Genomic DNA, 22279 nt, shown 5'->3' with positions numbered 1-22279 from the left:
ACATCCTGCTTGAGTAATTTAATATTTCAACATGTTCAGTGGAGCAAGGATCCTCCCACGGAGGACTAAATATCCCAAAAGGCGGAAAACCAGTGGGTGGAATTGATCGAAGGTACATAAAATAAAACAAACAGGGATGTTGGGAAGCCACTGATTGAATTTCGTACACTGCTGCACGTTTTATGAACGATCCAGTGAAACCAGAAAACACTGGTCACGGAAAGATGAACAGAGCATCGGTAGCATGTTGGAGTGACCAATTTTTTAAAGAAAAGTCCCAGAAAAGTGCTTCAAGCCATTAAATACTCGTTTTAAATGCCTAAAAATAATATCAGACGCAAGACGCACACAATTTGATAATTTTCTGTGTTTTTTTAATATATATATAAAACATTTTGGTTCTTGATAAAAGTAAAAATCTGAATAGAACACCGAACAAGCAACTTAACGAATCAACAAACAAACGGCCGGTTCATGGAGAAAACACACAAAACGTCAGCATGCTAATACATCAAAATAAAGAACGACGTGCTGCTGGAGAAACATTGCGCTGAAAAAGAATAAGAAACTTAGCCACTTTGTCGTTGTCTGCGGCTTTTTTATGTATCAATTGATATATTTCTGGGATGTAACGAAAGAACTTAAGTTATTAAATATGACAAAAGTACAAAGCACGCACTACTTGTGGCCGGTCAGGCTATGTAATTGGAGCGCCAGTGCAGCATGTTAGCCCCGGCAGAGAGACGGGCGGCTGGTCTCAGGGCTAGCGGAGATGTGTGCTGCTGGAAGAGAGGGTTTGGAAGCGGTCCCAGATGAAATGGACTGCCGAACAACTGCTTCATGAAGAGGGAGAGCTGGGGCTGGACCAGATTAACAGGTACACCTGGAAAAACTAGGAAATCTCGTCGTCAAAACCAACGCGGTTGATTTGGATTTCACGAGGAAGCAAGTTCTTTGGTGGCACCGATGTGCGGTTACCTGCATAGCTGGAGTTGATCCTGATGGGGTCAGGGGTGTAAGGTCTGGTGTGTGTGAGTGGGTTGGCCTTTGGTTCAATCAAGGACGCGCGCGCACCTGTGGTTCACACACTGCTGCTTGGACGGGCAGAGGAGCAGGCGCAGTGTGAGGCTACGTGAAAAAACACAGGGAAAAAACCATTGATGTGGCCATGTAGATCATTTAATTTGTTTTTAAAAAATGTTTAGAGGAATAATTCACCCAAATGAAAATTGTTTCATTAATTAGAATGCCGTTCCAAACCCGTAAAATGGAACAGAAATTAAGATACTTTGGATTAAGGGTTTGGATTAAATAAATGGCTTAATTATAGTTATCTCTGCACATTTTAGCAAGTATCGTAAAATATATTTGCTTAATTGTACAATACTGTACAATTTTTATATTAATTAATAATAGACAATGTTAATGTGTGCGTTAAAATATTTTCCATATTTTACACATTAAACAATTAACGTTTTAACATTTAACATTAATATAAGTATGTAAGCAAGTATTTCGACATCAAAAATGACGCACTCTAGCTTTAAGAGAAACGACAACTGCTCAACTAGATTCTGTGGTTTCATCCCGCAAACAGCTGAAAATGACTACTGCATGTTTCTTGTAGAAACTTGCCTTTTCCAATGAACCGTTTTGTTGAATGATTAAACAGATGAACCTCCGCGGAGAGGCTAATTAACATTCTCATCTAATCACCACACAATTAAGATCAAGTGCCTCCCAAAGGGCTCAGCAGGAGAGCAGGGATGTAAAAAGAGGAACAATACGTCAGGAGATTAAATCTCCAGACGCAGAGCACCTCGTGTCATTTTGAGTGATGACTGTGGGCTAAACGCCACAAGGATTGAAAGTCTAAAGCTTCATTTATGAACGCTGGGATCAGATTTTTACCTCAGGCTTTACCCCTTTTACTTGTCAAAAGCGTGCGACACTGCAAAGCTGCCATGTCATGCCTACTGTGGACAAGTTGGCATCCTTACTTTCGATTCGTCTTCGGTCTTGACGTCAGGTTCTAGTTTGTTCTTATCATTTTCATCCTCTGCTGTCCATCCCTGATCCCATTCACTGCATAATGAGTCTTCAGCCTGCGGAGCCTCAGATGGATTTACTTTTCCACTCTGAAAGGAAATATGAGGTTTAAAGAAATTAATCTGAAAATATTATTGTGTGTGTTTGTATTTTATATATATAAAAATGCGACTCACTTTAGCTGCAGTATTGAAGTCAGGAATATTAATAAACTCAAGGGCAGGAATGTCGAGGGCTGAGTCCACATATACAGAGGAAAAGCTGGTTTCTCCATTTTCAGAGCTAGAAAGCTGGAAGAAAACAAACCAGGATTAATGAACTCCTTACATTACTTTGGTTAGCTGCCCACAAACTTTATTATAAAGCTACTGCAATATAACTTTAATACAATCAAAATATTACTATAAAAAAAAATTGCACAACTGTTTCATTGCTTGTAAAAATACTTATTATACGTACATTTTAATATAATAGTGCTTGAGTTTTGTAGTTTACTGATGAAATATGTTGTTTCCATGGGTTTAAAATTTATCTTCAGGAAATTTACATACAATAGATATTTTTACAAGCAATGAAACTGCATTGTGCAATTATTTTTTAATCATAATATTTAGTATTAAAACAATGTTATATTGCAGTAGTTTTATTATAATATATACACACACATTTTTCAAAAATTTGTGAAGAGACACCTTGTATATGAATTTGCTTAACTACATAGCAACATGCAAGATAATTCCTTTTGTAAAACAGATTTGCATTTGACTCACTATAAAGTAATAGTTCACCCAAAAATAAAAAAAAAAGTTACACCGTAATTTACTCATGAAAAATTATGAAAATGAAAATTAGCCCATGATTTACTCACCCTCAAGCCATTCTAGGTGTATATGAATTTCAGATAAAGACCATTAGGAGTTCAAGAAAAATCTAAGTTAGGGATTACGGTTTATAAAATAGAGATTTTTCACTTTAGGTGGTCCTTGTTAACCCCCTGGAGGCGTGTGGAGCACTTTTTATGATGGAATGGACGCACTTTAGTGGGCTTCAAAATCTCGACCCCCTTCACTGCTATTATAAAGCTTGGAAGAAGCAGGACGATCTTTAAATAAACTCAGATTGTACTCGTTTAAAAAAAGAAATCCATATACACCTAGAATGGCTTGAGGGTGAGTAAATCATGGGCTAATTTTCATTTTTGGTTGAACTATCCCTTTAAAAGCTCCCGAACACAGGATCCATTGATGCTCACCGTCTTCCCTTTACTGACAGCCTGAGCAGACAGACATACATAGAGCTTCACTGGCTTAGAGCCCATCAGTGCTGTTCCATAAAGCTGGATTTGTATATTAAAGATACCGTTAGAGAGGAGTTCTTGTTTTCTGGAAAAGATGTGGACGGTGAGAGGCACTCCTGTACTTCCCCAAGCTGATCATCTCCAAAATAACATGTCACTGGGTTAAACTTCCCTGACACCTAAAAAGCCAAACCAGAAGAAACCAGCAAGCACTAAAGCACTGATACTTGTTGGGTTTTATGCAAGAGGTTTTAAATAACGAACTGAAACCAGACCAATCCATAAGCGGTGATGGAGGGAAGGGCGTGGCCCTCCTTCTGTAAAGCAAGGTGAACGTAAACATCCTCCTCCGTGTTTGTGTCGCACAGGAAGAGCAACAGGAAGTCCTCTTGGTAGCTGTGGACGGCGGCCACCAGAGTGCGCTCACAGCACATCCTCTGGAAAGCGCTGATCGCACTCTGAGTCCAAGTGCTCTGAGGAAAAAATAGAGAAAGAAAAAGGACGTGAAGAAAATGAAAATAGCTAATGAGCAATAAAAGCTGGTTGTCCATCTACTGCATGGAACGCAAACACAAATAGTGTAGTCGGATTTGTGAATGAATGACAGATTTAGAGGTTAAGCATTTGAATCAGCCTAATGAATCACCTGCTCGGAATCAATTCATTCAGTTCACTGAATCAGTATCAAAGTCGTTATTACTTTGTTATAAGAAGCCCTTTTGCTTGCATTGAAAGAAAATTACGTAGAAAAGACAGACTGCTCATTTAAATACATTTTTTAAAAAGGAATACATTTTATTGCATTTGTGTAATTATTCATTTTCAATGAAAATAAGTACCAAGTAAAAAAAACTGCATCAAATATAAATCATAATACATCAAAATTCTTAAGAATGTTGAGATATTTGTGATTTTTATCTTATATTACCCAACCTTCATAGACTATTTTAAAGTAATAGTTTACTCAGTTGAATAAATTGTGACATTTTACTCCAAAAAAAGATGAAAAGATTTCATTGCAATCAACACAATGTAATGATCTATTTTGGTTTTAACTTAATTTTTTTTTTTTTTTTAAATGTTCAACAGTTTTAGTTAACAATAAAAACACTGCTTACTGTGAGGGGCCGAACTCCAGCTAACATTGCCGGGACAGCCTGAGCTGGAAGATCAGCATAACAAGCTCTGGAAAGATTTTGAGATTATACAAATGAGCAGAGATAAAAAACATTTATAGAAGCCTATTTCTGTCTCTAAATAAATAAATAAATAAAAATAAAAAGGTTATTGCAACTTTTTAATTTCACAGTTCTGACTTTTTTTTTTTAGAACTGCGTGATACAAAATCGCCATCCTCACTTTTGCAATTGCAAGTTTATTTCTCAGAACTGCACATTTATATCACGCAATTCTCAATTTATATATCACAATTGTGAGTTAATTTCTCAGAATGTCATGCTTATGAAATACTGACTTTATAAACCACAGCTGAGTTTATTTCATGCAATTCTGAGAAAAAAAAAGTCACAATTGTGAGATGTAAACTTGCAATTACAAAAAAACAAGAAGAAAAAAAAAATAGGGCAGATTCGTGAGATTAAAAGTCGCAATTACCTTTTTTATTTTTAATCTAGTGGTGGAAACTGGCTTCCATATATACATCCTAAACAGATGCAACATCTATAATTTATGGTGATGCCAATAATTGTAAAACAAATCCAAAAGCTCATGTAATCATTTACATGAAAGGTTTAGGTTTAAACAACACTTTCATTAATTTATTACATTTTATGAACTTACTTGAGAAACCGGAGGCTGTTTCGTTCCACTTTTGTTATGTCTCCAAAGTCAACATAGTACACCTTTACTTCAGTATCACTGAACAGCTCGTGGATCACTACCCGGTAGAACCACATGTCTCTGGGAGCCACACAGCACACTTGACCCCGCCGCACATACTCATCAGGCAGCCGGTATCTCTCCATCACTTCCGGGTAGGAGTAACAGCTCCTGGAAACGAGTATTAGGCATGTTCAAAAAGACATACTACTCAATCCCAGCCCACATGATACTGAAATAAATCGGTGACAATTCAGCGTAATGAGCAAGATACCGCATTTCAATCATCATGTTCTCCAGGGCTCTGGCTTCTTTGTTGTTGCTGAAGCGGATGTAGAAGTGGCTGGGAGACTCCGTCTGCTCCACCAGGACTGGCACCAGCTCTCTCTCCCTCCTGTGAGCCGGGGGCTTCAGCTTCTGGCAGCGCACCGCGTCTGGAGGAACCGCCGAAACTCCACTCACCACCAGCTCTGGGAAAAGATCCGTCATCTACAACCAACACATTACACTCTTATGATACTCAGTAGACTTAGTTGATCTTAAGAAGCACTAAAGAAATCATTTTTAGTATATTATGTTGTTCCATTATATGTAGTATTAATAATGTTAATTATAAGTAAATACCACGCAACTTTACTAAAGTAAATTTTGTAAGTATCCTTAGGATTGATATTGGAGGGAATGATAATGGATTATCAATAATGAATCTTAACCTGATGGATGGTTTTATTGGTGATTCTGAGCTCACTCTGGGACTCTTGGGTGTCTGTGCATTTCTCCACCTCTTCGCGCTCCCATGCAGATTCGGCACAGCTGAAGTAATTGGCTTTGCTGGAGGGATTCTGGGATTCGTTGGCGGTGGTGCCGTGACCCGGAGATGATTCTTGCAAAAGTTATACATCACAATCAAAATTTCATTAAAGATGATCAATAAGCAAGAAGCCCTCATTTGTCTTTTCAAATCAATATGACATAAAAGCTAAGTACCAGGTTCAGTGGGTTGTATGTCATTTGGTTTGAACTCGACAACCATCCATTGGTTTTCACTTTTGTCAGCACCTTCTTGGATGGACAATGTGTCACTCAAAGCCCCAACCATTTCGGTCACGCTCAGAAAGCCATACTGGGTCACCGGCAACTCCTCGCCATACATTCGCTAACATCAAAAACAGATAAAACAATAAGAAAAGCTCACTTGTGCCTTTTAGAAACTCTAGAAAAAAATATTGCGGAGGATTTTGCGATTCAAAAACAATACAATAAAAAGCACATATTGGCTATTAAATTTACTCAATGATAGATGTGGGAAAGTGCGAAAACCCAAGTTCGGTATTTTCAAATCGTAAGAAGTTTCACAATTACCTACTTTATTTTATGGCGGGGAAACAACTAAATCAAAAAGATTAAATAAAGAATAAAGAAAGTCTGAACTATGAGTTACAAATGTTTGAGAAATAGTCAGAACCTGTGGCAACAACAGGCTTCCATGGAAAAAAAAGAGATGCAGCAAAGTACAAAAAATGCTTAATTTTCAGTAAGCAGAATTGTCTTTTTTTTTTCTTCAGATATGAACTCCGATGTGGTTTTGACAGACTTTGTGACGATACCTTGTATTCTGTGGGAAGATTGTGAATGGAGATCCCGTTGCCATTTTCAGCTACAACCTGAAACAAGATCCATATCTCAAAAATAAGCCAAGGCGAGAAGATGAGACAAGCGAGGCTGAGTTTTAAAGCATTTACGTCCGACCTTCCGTAGCTTATCTTTCAGCTCATGGCTGACGGTGCCAGCGGTGCCCTTCTCGAGGATCTGCTGCCTGAGCTCCTCCTCAAGCTGTGAGAAGATGCATCTCAACAGTATTGATTCAGGCACAGCGCAACACCAAACGTCACCCTACTTTCATGTCAATATCCAAACCTTAAAAATGGTTTCTTCAAAAGAGTGCTCTGCCTTCACAGGTTCCGGTTTAGAAACATCACGGGTGGAATGCGATTCTTGCTGGTTCCTCTCTGGGGGCGAAGTTGCTTTAGGACTGATAGGCTTCTGTTTCGCCACCAAGGGAGTAGCCACTGCATGGAAAAGACAAAGAATTGATCTGAACCAAAAACAAGAGCTTCTGTCTCCAGAAATTCTATTCTTATATGCATACGTGGCTTTTTCATCAGATGTCTGATCCGATTTTGTGGCATTATGGCATTCCTCAGCAGAAGTTGCGAGCCTGTGCGACTCTGCTGCATGATTATGAAATCCGCGGCGGATGCTAGCATCTCGGAAATGGAGTAGAAGCCATACTGCGTGATGTTGAGCGGCTTTCCAAATTGCGCCATATACCTGGACTCCAGCTCTGATAATCTGACTGGCCCGTGAGATAGCAATTGTTTTAATTGGCTACGCAGTTGAGCGGGCAGAGCGGGTTTTGATTGGCCACGGCGTGGAAGAAAAACGGGTTGGTTTCGTGGGTAAGAGATGTGGAAGTTTCCTGGTGGTCCCCTCCGAAAGTTAGATTTTGTTTTGGGGTCACGTTGCTTAGCCACCAGCTCTTGGATGCCTTTGGTGCTCTCATTTACAACGGCTGCAAACAGAAAAATAAAAACAAAACAACTTTTAATAGTTCTAAAGGCCATGATATACCTGAAGCAAAATGGAAGAACAAACTGGTGTTACATTTTTGATCGCATTAAAACACATTTCGTTTTGAGTGTTTAAAAAGGTGTCCCACACATTGATATTTTTGTATCACTGAGGTAATTATTATTAGTTTTATTCATATTTTAATGTTTTTTTTTTCATTTTTATTTTATTGGTTTACATAGTTTTTGGTCATTTTATTTCAGTTTGAGGTATTTTAATTTAAACTAAATAAAAATGAAAAATGTTACCTTGGCAACTAGATAGGATTGTTTTTTTGTTTTTTTTTCATTTTTACAAATATTTCAGTTAAACATCAGTTAACGTCATTATATATTTTTGTTAACATGCTTTTTTCTCCAGGTCACATCTTTTTTTCTTTTTTACAGTTTTATTTTTTAACAGCCCCGGACCCACACACAAACTTTTTGCATGTGCAGTGTTCGAATAAATGCTGAATACATTTGTCCAAACCGAATTACCTGAACCAAAAATATTTGATATAAATGTTATTTACACCCATACTTTTAACAAATATCAAGGCTAAATCCAACTAACACATTGATATTTTTTAAAAACGTAATTATCTATCCACGTTTTTTTAATGTAAAAGTTTCTATGGGTTTAGCCTCCGGTCTCATCCCCACCCAGCTATTTTTAGTTGTCCAAAGCAGTTTATTTTGCTGCTAGATAATTGATGTGTCTTACCATATTATTTTAATGTATAATTTTAATTATGCACACACTGATTTGTAGTGCAAACTGTTTTACCGTTTACTGCATGTTGTTATTCCTCTCTTTATTTAACTATAGTGACTAACAAACCAGAAGTCCCGCCCATAGGATAAACAGATAAAAATACCAATGCCGATCGTGTCTTTTCAGAATTACCGGCCCAAGTCTTTTTTCCCCCTTCTCCCAAAACAGCTCTTACTACTGTTTCAGCAAATATTATTATAATTGTATTATTTGTGATCATGTAAACGTAGTCATTGACTCATCTTGCACCTGTGGGTGTGTCCAAATGTTTGTCCAATCAAATGCCGACTAGAGGGAAAGAAAACCCTCCCCCAATATCAACAGCTTGCGACTAGCAATACAACGCAGTAATTCATAGAAACCAAATGTAGCAACTTCAGGGTGCATTCAAGAAAAGGCATTCTCTATCCCATAAATGTTGATCGACAGCCAACCAAACTGATCAAATACTAATATCACCTTTCAAAACGATGCTGCCATCTGGGTGGAACTTCAAGTGCACGACATCCGGCATTTCCTTCACCATATCCAAAACATTTCTGAATCCCAGCAGCCTGAGGGGCATGGGGAAGCCCAGCATGGTCTGGTAGTCTTTCTTGAGCTGCTCAGGGGTCAAACCATGCTTAGCAGAGACCAGAAGAGAGCGGACGTCCTTCTTCAAACCGACCAGGAGCTGATCTTGGGTCATCCTGACAGCTAAAAACACAAGATGGACTCAATTCGCTTACTTCATAGCTTACAAAAACATGGCAATTTAACCTTAAATGTCATTCCTCCCTCCTGTCAACACCCTAAGCATAACCGTTTTATTTGCTTAAAAGCAAAACGCACGCGCTTACACGCTTTTAAACGCGTATATCTTTGCATTCGCGTTATTGTTGTGTTTTGTGGACGAGGCATTACCTTTTGCACACGACGAACGCGTTCTGTCGTTCCGTTGAGATCACGCGACAGGAAACGTATTTTTTTTAAAAAATGGGAATTTTGCGTCACAGTTGCGCGAGCGCTTTTGACACAATGGAAATTGCGTCAAAAATGTCCTCCGAGATTGCTTTTTTTTAAATCAGCAGCGTGCGCAAAGTCCAAAAGCGTGTTTTTCTTTAGTGTGGGCAGAAGCTGCAGACTTCCCGGGGCACGTGCTTCATCAGCATCAATCAAGCTCCTCGTGCTGACGATTAACTTTCTGACTTTATTTGCAGACGGCTTCACAAGGTTTTCTGATGTATATTTTAATTTTTCCCCACATAGTATCATTTTCAAATTTTCTTAAAAATGTAATTAAAAAAAAAAAAAAAGTAAATGCTACTAAAACGGCCTGAATGTGTAAATAAGCGTTAAAAACATTTTACATAGGATACATGCATTACGTTTATTATGAAAAAAGCCTGTTTACATTATTATTTCTTTCCAAAATTCTGCGATTTATTTTTTAATATAAAATATTGTGCAAAACAAAAACAAACTGAAAATTGTCACATGTAAAACACTCATTTTGCCAGATTTATACGTTTAAGGAAGTAATGTTCTGTACATATTTATAGCTATCTAATAAACATGACCTTGGCATTAAACAAAGGTCTTAAAATAATAATCTTGATCTTTCCTATTACTCAACTTAATGTACCCTATATACATGTTTGTTTCACAAAACATTTTGCTTTGCTTTTAGAAAATGATATAATTATACAGTTTATAATTTTAGAACACTAGGCGATGTAAATGTTTAAAAACTTTCACAAACATGACATTTTCCCCTGGATTTAACCAAATAATGCTTTTCGAAAAATGTTGCTCTTAATAATTATATATTTACTAAAAATAAATAAATATAGATGGATAGATAACACATATTTTCCAGCCAGTACCTCTGTGTAGGATGTTACCACTGTAAAAAATTAATTAAAAGAGTGCAAACACTCCCCTTTCATCATATGAACCTGCAGAGGCTTTCAGAGATACTCCCTGTTCAGACCCACAGAAGTTCTCAGGAGCAGAGCAGACATCAGATGCTTCTTATGAGCGAGGCCGTGATGGAGAAAAGAACAGAAACATCTCAGCAGTCTTCAAGAACTGGACGGGTAACGCGAGAACCATCGCCTTCTGCTAAAGAGAGGAAAACCAAAGCCCCCAAATCAGTGAAGCTCCAAGAGCCCCACAAAAGAAAAGAAAAAACAGAAGAGGAAGAAGAAAGAGCTGAAGCCAAAGAGGCTCAGATCAACTCCAGCAGCACTGTTGTAAATGTAGACAGTGTGAGGGAACGAATAAAAGAAGATCGAGAGGAGTTATTGGGATTATTAGAGACTGAAGGGCCTGGAGAAGGTAAGTGTGGAGAAGAAAACATTACAGAAAAGATGGAGAACCTAAAGCATGTTCTTCTGTCTTAAATGTTTTCTAAAGCCTTGAAGAAAACATACCTTGGAGTTTGCGAGCTGCTTCTTATCGTTTTTGTCCTGTCTGTGGTGATCTTCTTCTTTCCTATTTCCATATGGTTCTGTGTGAAGGTATGCTTTCGACTTATGGGATTAAATATTGAAAAAAATTATATGTAATTGGTAACTGTGTTCAACTTTAATTATGTATAAAATTGTTTATTTGTAGATTGTGAGAGAACATGAGAGAGCCGTGAAATTTCGATTGGGACATTTACTGCAGAAGAGACCTAGGGGCCCTGGTACATTTTAATTTATACATTAACATTTTTACAGTTAGCCAGGTTCTAGTTAGCATTTTATGTGACACGTATAAAATTTTTGGCAACTGATACATTTATTTTTAAATGCTATTTGATTTTTGTTCATATTTTGATATTCAAATGTATTGAATATATATTACAATTTAATTTAATATTTGAACAAATTTAATGTTATTTTGGTATGTTAACATTAATAACATTTATTTTCTTGTTTCATTTTGCTGCAGGGCTGATGTTTTATCTCCCATTTTTGGATGTGTGCCATATTGTCGACATTCGTCTGAAAATACTGAAGATCCCTCCTCACACGGTAATTTCTTTGCTTTCAAAACAACAACAAAAAAAAAAGCCTCTATATTTTCTGCACGCAGATTTTAAATCAAGTTTGATGCCATACTGTATTTAATGTGGATTAAAACTAGCATGTAAGGGATAGTTTAAAAGTCTTTACAATGGAATGCACTGTACGAAAGTCAAAACTCACGAACGGTTTTATTGAGTTTTTGTGTACTGAAAGTTTGTTTGGAGAGATATATTGTCTGCTGAACATTCAACAGATTGCAATGTCCAAAGCACTGTCCTCCTAGCGCTCCTATCCTCCCTTTCATTCCTGGAAAAAACTTAATGACTACTGACTATGGTCTGTGTAGGCAGCGTTGTAGTTTCTGAGGTGACCTTTAAGTCGTTTAATGAAGTGCACTGTAAAAAAGCTGACTGTGAAATACACCATCTCACTCACACGTATGTAAACATAAGGGTGTCAACTGGTCGAAGACTAGTCCAATCAAAACACCCCCTTTAGGTTTCTAGATATGGCTTGGGTCTTTCAATGCAAGTAAAAAGAAGATTTGGACCCATTTGATCAACTGGTGAGAAAGTCTAATATACTATAAATCCAGCAAGCCATATAATTCCATGTCATTGTATCCTCAGGTGGTGACCAAAGATCTGGTGTGTACCGAAGTAAGCGCGGTGTGTTACTATCGTATCGAGAATGTGTCTGTGTGTTATTCCTCCCTTGCCGACATCCCAGATGTGCTGCAGGCTTTGGCCCAGGTGTCTGTAAGAGAGGTATTGGCCCGTCACGCCTTCACTGACATTTTGCTGGACCGCAAACGCATGGCCCGGGAGATTCAGGTAGATGTCAACAGATACGACACCTCCTGAGGGCTTGAAACACGATGTTTACTAAGTTTTCACTTGTTGGGCAGGTCAGTTTAGACTCGGTAACCTGCAGGTGGGGTATCAATGTGGAAAGAGCAGAAATGTAAGTACACAGAGATTGGACAATAAAAGTCATCGCATTACGGGACTCATTACATACTGTACGTTTACTGATGCAGAGAAGAAATCCACCTTCCACCTGAGCTGCAACGCAACTTTGCTGTGGAGGCCGAAGCGAGACGGCAGGCACAAGTCAAAGTAAGGCCTTCTGTTCAAAATGGGATTTGAACCCACAACCTGTCAGTTTCCAAACTCAGCTTTTTAACCACTACGCTTGGCACAGGTGATCTCTGCAGAGGGAGAAAAGGCGGCTTGCGAGGCTTTGAAGGCCTCCGTAGAGTCTCTTTCTGGTTCTCCACTGGCTGTGCACCTTCGTCTCCTGCAGCTCCTCAACAATCTGCGCTCTGAGCAGCCCGCCGTGGTCCTCAACATACCTTCTGATGTCCTTACTCAATCCATCAACCTCACCAGTTTGACCAGACCTGCCAATCAAGGTCTGACCGCAGGTGACGGCTCAGATGATGCAAACAAAGACTCACCCATGATGTAAAGACAGCTGTAAGTGTTTACTTAGGAAGAACACTTACTTATTTTACCGATACAGTATTGACCTTGCACTCTCATTTTAACCTAACATACTAATAATCTACACTGTTAAAGCTGCAGTAAATTTTGGTGCTCTAGTGAAAAACATATTATAGGTGTAGTGTAGTGGTTCAGAAGAACCAAAACCAAAAACTGTTTGGAAAGTGGATTTATGATTTACTTGTTTATTATCTTAATTGTAAACAAAAAAAAGTTACAGACTGCAGCATGTAATCTTCAGCAAACCTCATAATGAATAATTATTTTACGTTATCTGCAATACAATTACACTTCAAATTCAGATGTGTTTTATGTTTTTTTTTTTTTTTTTACCACGCATAAGCTCCAGTGTGGTATTTTGTCCCATTTAGCGTTTTTTGGTGACTCTGGACAGTTTTGGGCTGGCTTCAGGTTTCTGACTTCTCGTTTTAGCTTCAGAAGGGGTGCTGGGGGCCTTGTGTGAGGGTGCTACATTCTTCTTGCTCGCTGTAAAGGGTAAATATAATCAGAAATGAGAAACAGGTCAGTTTCATACTGTATTTAAAAATTTACATACTGTATTTAAATTTCACAACAGGTTTAAGTTGAAGTTGGCCAATGGAAAGCTGCAGGGTTTGAAATGTACTTGAAAAGTCATTCACTACTAAAAATATACAACAGACAATAGACCTTATTGTCTGCAAAATTTTGAAAATATTTGGCTAATGTGACCACAGCATTAATCTTGTTCTGTATCTAAGTGTTAGCCTCTGACACACTTACACTTGGTCTCCACACTGGGCCGAGCCTGTAGCTGTCTCTCCAGATCTTGAATCTTGTCCAGAGCTGCCTGTAGGTCTTCCTCTGCCTTTAACGCTCGTACCTCCGCGCTGATAGCTCGCTTTTCTACATCCCTGGACAATACAGCTTATGTAAAGACCACTACTGTACAGATCTGATTAAAGTATTAGTTAACTTCCAGAATACAAACAATTCCTGATAATTTACTAATTTAATTGTTCATGTGTTTCTTTCTTCAGTCAAAAAGAAATTGATGTTTTAACAGGGACCAACATGTTGAAGGTTCAAATGGCAGTCCCATCGCAGCTTCATTGTACTTTACACGATACTAGCCAAGCATTAAGGGCCTTATCTAGCAAAATGTCTGGTCATTTTCTAAAAAAACTAAAAACTTTATGATGTGGAATACTAATATGATGATTACGTACTCATGTTGGAAATATGTCAGACGTTTTAAGGTGAATCTACATCTGCCTATATCCTGCATGACTTTCGCAGAGCTACTGCAAGGCAAGAATTTGTGGTTAAAAGGTATATTCAAAGGTATATGTTTTTTGTTTTGTTTTTTTTATGACTGATTGTTTCACTAGATGAGACCCTTGTTACTTAATCATGATTAAGATCATATAGAGCCTTTTCCAGAACTTCAACCTGTTAGTCCCTGGGGAAATCCACTGTATAGAGAAAAAAAAACTCTTTTCCTCAAAAACATTGTTCTGAACTAATCCTTAAAGAGGAAATGTATATGTCTAATACTTACAGAAGCCCTTGCTGAAGAGTTTTCAGTGTTTCTAATGCATTGAAGGCGTCCTTGGCATTTTCAGTGTGAGGAGATACCACAAGTTCTTCCGTCTGGTAAATAATAAGAAAAGTTTTATGCTTTACACTCTGTAGATAGGAAGCTGAAGGAGATGTTTGGCCAACCCACCCCTGTAAGTTGGACTGTGTCTTCTCCCAAGTTCTTCTCGATGATATTGCCATCATAACCAACAAGCTTCATGACTGAGCCATCTTTGTCATGTGTGCTGGCCTTTTCTTCAGCCTGAGGAGAATTTGGTTTATTTATTTGGTGTTAATCCATGTAACCAAACTAGCTATATGGCTAGCAATAGCTTATATGGAAAAAAAGAGTGAAAAAAAGTGTTAGTTACATATTCATCAGCACTTTGGAAAGAATAAGGCCCAGTGGTGTCTTTTATGGTCAAGTGTTCCTCTTCATCTACTTGGATAGGTTCATCTGGTTGTTGTTTGAGCTAAACAGATATACAAGAAAGTTACTCACATTATGTACTAGCATAGCTATATTCTACCAGAGAGCCTATGCTGTTGATGCTCACAGGCTGTGGAACAGTTTTTCCAGACAGCTGCAGGTCCACAAGGCTTCCCTTCACATCTGACAGTAGTATTCGACAGGCCTCCACCCACTCGCCACACTCTTTCTGACCAAACATAATCAATGGCATTATAGACGAGAAGTAAATTTAAAAGAGTTCACATTGGTTAAGAAGATCAGAGGGATCAAAAGCACCTGAAGTTTAGCAAGTTGATAGAGCTCATTCTCTGTGTCATACTGAGCTGAGCTCTTCTGTATTGCCTGCTCCACAATAGCCTGACAAGAGCTGCAGGACAATTGTGTAAAGAATTTATGCTTACTACAATCAGCAAAGATATATCTTCTTGATAAATTGAGTTTAATGAGATTACCTTGTGATGTACTTGGAGAAGTAGTCAAGCTTCCCAGAGAGGTTCCTGGCATCATCCTCCAGCTTCTCAACAGACACGTCCACAGTGGTGTTTAATTCAGGCATTGGAAGATTGGGTTCTTGGACTGGCACCATCATAAGCAGAAGGTCCACCATCCATCGAATCAACTTGGTGTGAAGAGAAGTTACCTGAAAACAAATTATGAGATCATCATCATTCATGGCTTGGATCTTGGACATCCTGTCCTAGTCGAGGAAATCCACCTTCCTGCAGAGTTCAGGTCGAATTGTGGTTAAAAATCCCTGAACCAGGTAATCCGAAAATGACTAAATGTCTTCGGCTAAATTTCTACTGGTACTAATGGTTTCTACAACATACTTAGGCTTACAATGCATTTGGTGAACAAATTATATCTAAACTCTGAGGTAGGGTGACCTCCAGGAACAGGAGTGGATGTCCCTGACTTAGGGCATGCCAGAAATGTTACGCAGTCTTGGGGAGTACCTCCTCATGAAGCCTCATATTTTCACAGTTGAAAAAATTTTCTTGAGAGAACCGGAATTCCTTCATTGCCTTTAAGACCTCATTCATTTCAATCCTGCACAGATACAAATAGGGAAATGTAACAATACATGTTGTGTCAAAGCACAGAACAGTATTAAATTTGGAGAATAGTGTGTCAGTAATGTATAGTAACAAGATTAAACACTCAATTTTCAGCTAAAGGCCTTTCATTATTGAATGCAGAGATGTTGTCTAGAATAGCTCAATTTCAATAGAATCTTTTTAATCATTTTGTTTAGGATGCCACCTTAAAAGTAATCCATTTTGCAAGATAGCTATAATGTTTGATCCTTGGATCTGTCTTACTTGGTGTGGGATTTCTTTTTAGCCCTGTCCCGTTCTGACTGTGTGCTGTTCACTAGTTGGAGAGCCTCCTTAGACAGATTCATCAAGTTAACAAGAGCTTCCTCCAACTTGAGCCAATCACCCAACAACTGCTCCTCTGTAAGTCCACTCAAGGTCTTAAATCTTCTTGACCAGAACTCCATATTTTCAATAAGCAACATTAGCGTTGCATGGATCCCTGCAAAAACAACCAAGAACAGATGTCAATATCTATTGAAAAACCAAACAAGACTATGTGAGGAAATAAAGAGCTTAGTTCTCACCACTTTCTCCACTAATACGGATTCCCAATTGGTTCTGGAGCCCTGTAATGGCCTTTGCCAACTCCCTCATGGCCTCTTGTCCTTTAGGTGGGCCTCCATCTGCACCAGGGTGTCTCCTAAAGAGCTGTAGACAAACCTCAGTCCAGGACTCTTGTATATTTGTTAGCTTTTCAAGTGTTTCCTGAGCAGACACTAGGTCCTCTCCTCCATATCTCTCACACTGCTGTGTCAAGACCTACAAGTAGACAGAGATAGCTATAATTTTTACATTTAAAGAGGAAAGTAGGTCATTATAAATATAAAAAATGATTGCTAACCTTTGACCATTGCTTCAGGTCCTGGGACAGCTCATCTTCTGAAGACTTGTCAGCATTTATATTAGGGTTCCTTTAAAACAATAGAGCAAAGTTAATAAAGAAGTAACAAAAATACAAAGAAAAAATCCCTTTACTGACCTTGATTTCTCTACATAAAACTTGTGCCACTTGACAACATTTGCACGGATAGATTCTATGGTCTTGCGCTGTATATTTTCAGCCTCTCTGAGGTTCTCCATGAAGTCGGTCAGTTTATCTTTCCATTGGTCAGTCAATTCCATGATGTAAGAAACATCCTCAGAGTCCTGTAAATAAAAATAACATGGATATAACATTACATGTCAAATCTTCACAGAATCATATATTGAGTACTTTATGTACCTTTGCTGTTAGGAAAACAGTGAAATGATCTGCAGTCTTGGCCCAGGTCTGCTCACTAATATGTAGCCGTCTGACCAGATGAAGTTTATTTATCTTTATTATCTGAAAGAAATATGTGCGATATTTAGACTCGGATATAATAAATTTTCAAAATAAAAGTCATTGAATTGCCAAGCAGAATGAGACAAAGTCACCTTGACTGCAAGACTATAGGTGGCTTTTCTCCAGAGGTCTGTTTCATCACATAGCTGAGACATCTGTCTTTCAAGTCTCCTTCGCTGCAGCTCATAAAGCTCATGGTACTCTGCTACAATACTGCAGAAAAGTCACTTAATTTGACTGACTGACTGATGTAAAATTACAATGAATCAGCGAAGGTCTGTGTTAAACAATAGGGGCCAGATTTACTGACAGCTTTTGTCAGTGCAAACCGTCTTTAGTATTGTCAGGATTTACAAAAAAAAACATGAAAAATTATCGATGAAATGGAGTGGACAGTTATTTTTGCACCTGAACTCAATGAACATTTACAAAATTTATGGGAGGAAAGTATTAAAATTAATCACACTACTAACAATTGCGCTTATCAAATGACTGCTATTTGCACCTTTAACGCCCCAAAAAAGCTTGTCTTTAACTATTTTGTGCCTGTGTCGTAAGTAGATCACCCCAGCCCAATCTCACGGCATACATATTTTATGAAGTGGCTAATTCATACGGCCTCAGTTGTACAAATTTTAAGTTAGTAAATTACCTGCAGAAATTTCCACACCCATAGGAATTTCGCTCTTGCTCTAATTTGCCCTTTTCAGTAAATCTGGCCTTACGTTTAACCATTTAACGCACTTTGCATTGCGTTGTGACTCCTCCAAGGCTTTAGCGAGCTCCTCCTTGACTTCCTCTGCCTCTTTGGACACATTCTCATCATGTTCTTTCATAGCACTCAGTTCCCTTTTGCAGGTCAAATTTACACAAGGTTAAAACTATCAAAAATCACACTCGGTCAATCTTTTAGAAGCTGTATTCAGCTTACAAATTAAGCTTTGCAATGGAGCTTTTGAAGTGAATGATTTCTTCAGTGAGCCGGCGGTCTAGAGCCTTCTGCGCTAAGGTTTCCGTGTGCAGACCCTTCACCTGCCGTGGGATACGGTCAAGTAGAGCCACGTACCTCTCCCTGGACAAGTGGAAGAGGAAGTGAGGTCACTCTTTAATGAAAAGCCAGTGGAAAAACAGAGGTGAAGCTATGATGCAGACCTGATCTTGGCGAGGAGTTGTCCTCTTTCGACACACTCAACGCTGACCTGACGGATTAGCTCGTGGAATACTATGTTGTAGATGTTCTGCTCGATGTGAACCAGCTCCAGTAAATTTTCAATCTAAAACATATGTTTTATAAACATACACTTACATCATTTAAGTCATAATTGTATGCATTATTTTTTTACATATTAACCTACATACGTAAACATACCAACCTATGAGAAGCTAAATGATATTCCTTTCTTTATTGATTTATTGTAATCTTTTTTTTAACTAACCTGTGAGAGTTCTGTTAACTCTTGAAACTCTTGATTGACACCTGCTTTTTCCAGCATTTTGTCCATCACTTTCATTAACTGTATCACCTCAAGACGTCCGCTTGGTTTCCTAGAGGTTGTTTAGACAATTTTATAAATATTACCATTAATACTAAAAATTCAAAAGAGATTAAAAGAAAAAAAGAAAAGTGGTTGATTAGAAAATATAAAGTATTATAAATATTTATATTATTAATGATTTTAATATTGTATGTAATAAATTAGACCATACATATGTCTTCTTAAAACATAATTAAAAGATAAATATAATATTATAAATATTCAGAATACAATATATATAACCATTATGTATTGATAAATATTATATTTTATATATGTTTATTCTAATGTTTTTAATAAAAAAATTCTTCTTTGTGGTTGTTTAAAAATATTTTTAAATATTTATAACAATATTTATAATAATATTTTTTAACAAAAACTAGATCCTAAAACAAAAATATTGGTAATATAGCATATATTCTAACAAAAAAAGAGCAATGTGTCATAAACATATATTATAAAATAAAATATTAACGAATAAATGATGTTGGGTACAGTTGGGGATAGATAAATAGATAGATAGATAGATAGATAGATAGATAGATAGATAGATGAATAATGTATTGCAGAATACGACTCACATTGATGGAAAGACTCTTAGCTTCTGTTTGTCATCTTCTAGGAGAACCGTAAATTTGCTATAAAAGAAATGAACCTTGTTTAGCTGTAGAACGAGACAGATGTTGTTACTGAACCCAACAGAGACGCTTACTCGTCATAGCACTGCAGTCCCTTAAGGCCTTTGTTTTTTATGATGTGATATTCTTCCGGGATTAAAGTTTCCAGTGAACTTGCGTCCTTCAACACAAAAAAACACCACAAAGTTTCAACATACAAAACGATATGAAGAACTTAGCACCAAATTCAGGTTATTCTCCCATCACGTGCATTTTGATCTCCCTGAGCGGGGCTTCGTTCAGCCGCTGGTGGGAGAGGCAGTCGAGCATCGCAGAGGAAGGATATGTCTCTGTTCGGATTCAAACAAACACAGTGAGACAGAAAATGTCTCGGTATATACTTGTATAAAGATTCATTCCAACCTTCCAGCTCCGGTCAGTGAAGTCGGCTGGTTGAGAAAGTATTGGTATTTCTCGCGTCTAGCGGGATGGTGCCACACGGCATCAGTGCGATGTATTAAACAAACCTGGGAGAAGAGGTAAAAAGAGATGATTTAGTTACTAAATACAATCTGAAAAAGAAAAGGTGGCACAGACCTTAAAGTCCCTAGGGGTTTTGGTTAATCGGAGGGGTCCGAGTCTGTTTTGAGGACAGGTGGTGGATGTTAAAGTTGCGAGGAGCTCGTCTGGAATTAAATCATCACGGGCTTGGAGGCTGCTTCTGACTTTAACAGGTGTCCTCTCTTTCACCTGAGGAAGATCTGCCACCACTAGACATTAAATAGACACAAAATTATGAAAGATATTGTATATATATATATATATATATATATATATATATATATATATATATATATATATATATATATATATAAACACACACACACACACACATATATATACATATATATATATATATATATATATATATAAATATAAATCACACACAAGTGATGAATGAAAGAATGAAAATACAATAAAGTAATGTGGAATAATAAAAACATTAAGAACAAAGTTGGTAATTAGGCATAAATAAATATGAATAGTAAAAGAAAGGCTTTGTGATGTGGCATATATAAATAAATGTTAAGAATAAAAAAAACTTTTGAGTGATATTGAATAAATGAATGAATGGGTTATTAAGAATAACAGAATTAAGATTGTGATATGAAAAAAAAAAACGTTGACTGAACATTTTTAATATTCAGAATAATATATAAAAATGAATTAAGAACAAAGTTGGTGTTTATCAATAAATTAAATTAACAAGAATGATAAATTATTTGTAATGTGGCATACATAAATGTTAAGGATAACAGATATCAAACCTGATTGGTAAATAAATAGGATATCAAGAATAACAAAGATGGCAGTTTGACAGAAAGAAAGAAATAAAGAAAGAAAAAGCTGAATCTGTAGGCTATTAATAATAACAAAACATTACAAGAAATAGATTTTGAATTGGAACAAATATTAGCTAACAATGAAGTTTATGCTAGCTTTAAAAACGTCGGATTAACAAAGAAAAAAATGGAACACATGAATATTAACAATAAAGTTACAGAAGAAAGTTGTTGATGTAGCTTTAAAAACTTGTGAGTGTAGATGTAGTCCGAGCTGACTCACGGTCGGTGGATCTCCTCGTCCGGCGGCTCTCTGCTCTCTCTCCCTCCGGAGGAGACGCGCTGCAGCCGACGGACACCGACATACTCACACCGGACAAACTCGCTGCTGGACGAAGGACCGCGAAAAGGCGCCAAAACGTCCAAATTTCTGCCGTTCTCCGTGCATCAGGTTCGGCTAGCGCCTGCGCGCGCGAGCCGCTAATCCAAACCCGCGGCTAATAAAAGTTCGTTGCCATGGATACGTCGCGTCTCTAACTTACGTAACTTTCCTGAGTAACAGACGCTCGATGAACATGAACAAAACATAACCCTTTATATATATATTACAGTTCTTTTATCGCTAGCATAAGTTGTTTCCTTAGGAAAATTAACCCTTTTTAAATATTCAAAAGTTGTCTTATTAATAATTTAGCGGTTTAATGATGCCATGGCAGCCAAACAAATGAGTTTTCTTTTATTGTTACCTTAAATTAAAATTATTAACTTTAATTGAAAAACTGGTCATCACTCGAAAGAAGTTGAAGTAGCCCACCAAAATGACTAAATACTGAAATATAAATAAAGCTTTACCGAAAAAAGAAACACACAAAAAAATGTAAAACAAACAAACAAAAAGGTAACGGCACATTACAAATTTACTAAAAGTTAAACTTAAATTAATACGAAAATTTAAATTCTAAAAATACTGATATTAAATAATAATAATATTAACATCCTTACTAATTCTTATTCATAAAAATAGATTAATTATTAATTCTGGCTAGTTAACGTAAGCAAATGGCCAATAGTAAAAGTTAATATTATTTTGTTCACATAAAAACACAAATAAACTGAAGTACTAAAATTACTAAAGCTAAAAAAAAAATTTAAAAACACAAAAATAACAAAAAGAAAAATAACAACAGCACATAACAAAATTATTTTAGACAAAAAAAAAACAAAAAAACTTTAACATGACAATTGAAAATATAAA

The 22279-nt window shown here is 37.2% G+C and overlaps 3 protein-coding genes across 4 annotated transcripts; 1 reads left to right on the top strand and 2 right to left on the bottom strand.

Moving 5' to 3' along the window:
* Positions 1–369: 369 nt before the first annotated feature.
* Positions 370–9743, bottom strand: tdrd5 (tudor domain containing 5). The gene is given in 18 exon segments (XM_043222312.1): positions 370–883; positions 979–1057; positions 1060–1128; positions 2001–2138; positions 2226–2339; positions 3409–3525; positions 3622–3819; positions 4465–4531; positions 5147–5356; positions 5460–5674; positions 5899–6068; positions 6173–6341; positions 6793–6849; positions 6935–7018; positions 7103–7254; positions 7335–7757; positions 9032–9268; positions 9476–9743. Coding segments are annotated over 17 exon segments (2682 nt in total). The 5' UTR covers positions 9261–9268; positions 9476–9743; the 3' UTR covers positions 370–692.
* A 783-nt stretch (positions 9744–10526) lies between these two features.
* Positions 10527–13374, top strand: nphs2 (NPHS2 stomatin family member, podocin). Of its 2 annotated transcripts, XM_043222294.1 has the most exons (9): positions 10527–10891; positions 10970–11073; positions 11171–11243; positions 11492–11574; positions 12198–12227; positions 12309–12401; positions 12476–12531; positions 12608–12686; positions 12772–13374. In XM_043222294.1, exons 1-9 carry the CDS (start codon positions 10579–10581, stop codon positions 13036–13038), a joined length of 1098 nt encoding a protein of 365 aa, XP_043078229.1. In that variant the 5' UTR covers positions 10527–10578; the 3' UTR covers positions 13039–13374. The 2 variants fall into 2 exon arrangements, with proteins under 2 accessions (XP_043078229.1, XP_043078228.1); XM_043222293.1 differs by having other exon boundaries at positions 12198–12401.
* On the bottom strand, positions 13243–21818 carry axdnd1 (axonemal dynein light chain domain containing 1). Its single transcript, XM_043222292.1, has 25 exons — positions 21308–21818; positions 20279–20451; positions 20105–20208; positions 19953–20031; positions 19777–19862; positions 19646–19702; positions 18966–19074; positions 18682–18803; positions 18461–18601; positions 18274–18378; positions 17622–17742; positions 17428–17529; positions 17185–17351; positions 17047–17116; positions 16730–16964; positions 16428–16644; positions 16062–16155; positions 15558–15745; positions 15382–15472; positions 15191–15292; positions 15005–15106; positions 14782–14895; positions 14614–14705; positions 13836–13966; positions 13243–13559 (listed from the first exon to the last, which is right to left on the bottom strand). Exons 1-25 carry the CDS (start codon positions 21387–21389, stop codon positions 13441–13443), a joined length of 3003 nt encoding a protein of 1000 aa, XP_043078227.1. The 5' UTR covers positions 21390–21818; the 3' UTR covers positions 13243–13440.
* Positions 21819–22279: the final 461 nt, after the last annotated feature.

This window comes from Puntigrus tetrazona, chromosome 22 (assembly GCF_018831695.1).
Source record: "Puntigrus tetrazona isolate hp1 chromosome 22, ASM1883169v1, whole genome shotgun sequence".
In the NCBI taxonomy this organism is placed as follows: domain Eukaryota; kingdom Metazoa; phylum Chordata; class Actinopteri; order Cypriniformes; family Cyprinidae; genus Puntigrus; species Puntigrus tetrazona.
The sequence above is the reverse complement of the archived record's forward strand: the minus strand, read 5'-3'. Positions and strand labels throughout refer to the sequence as shown.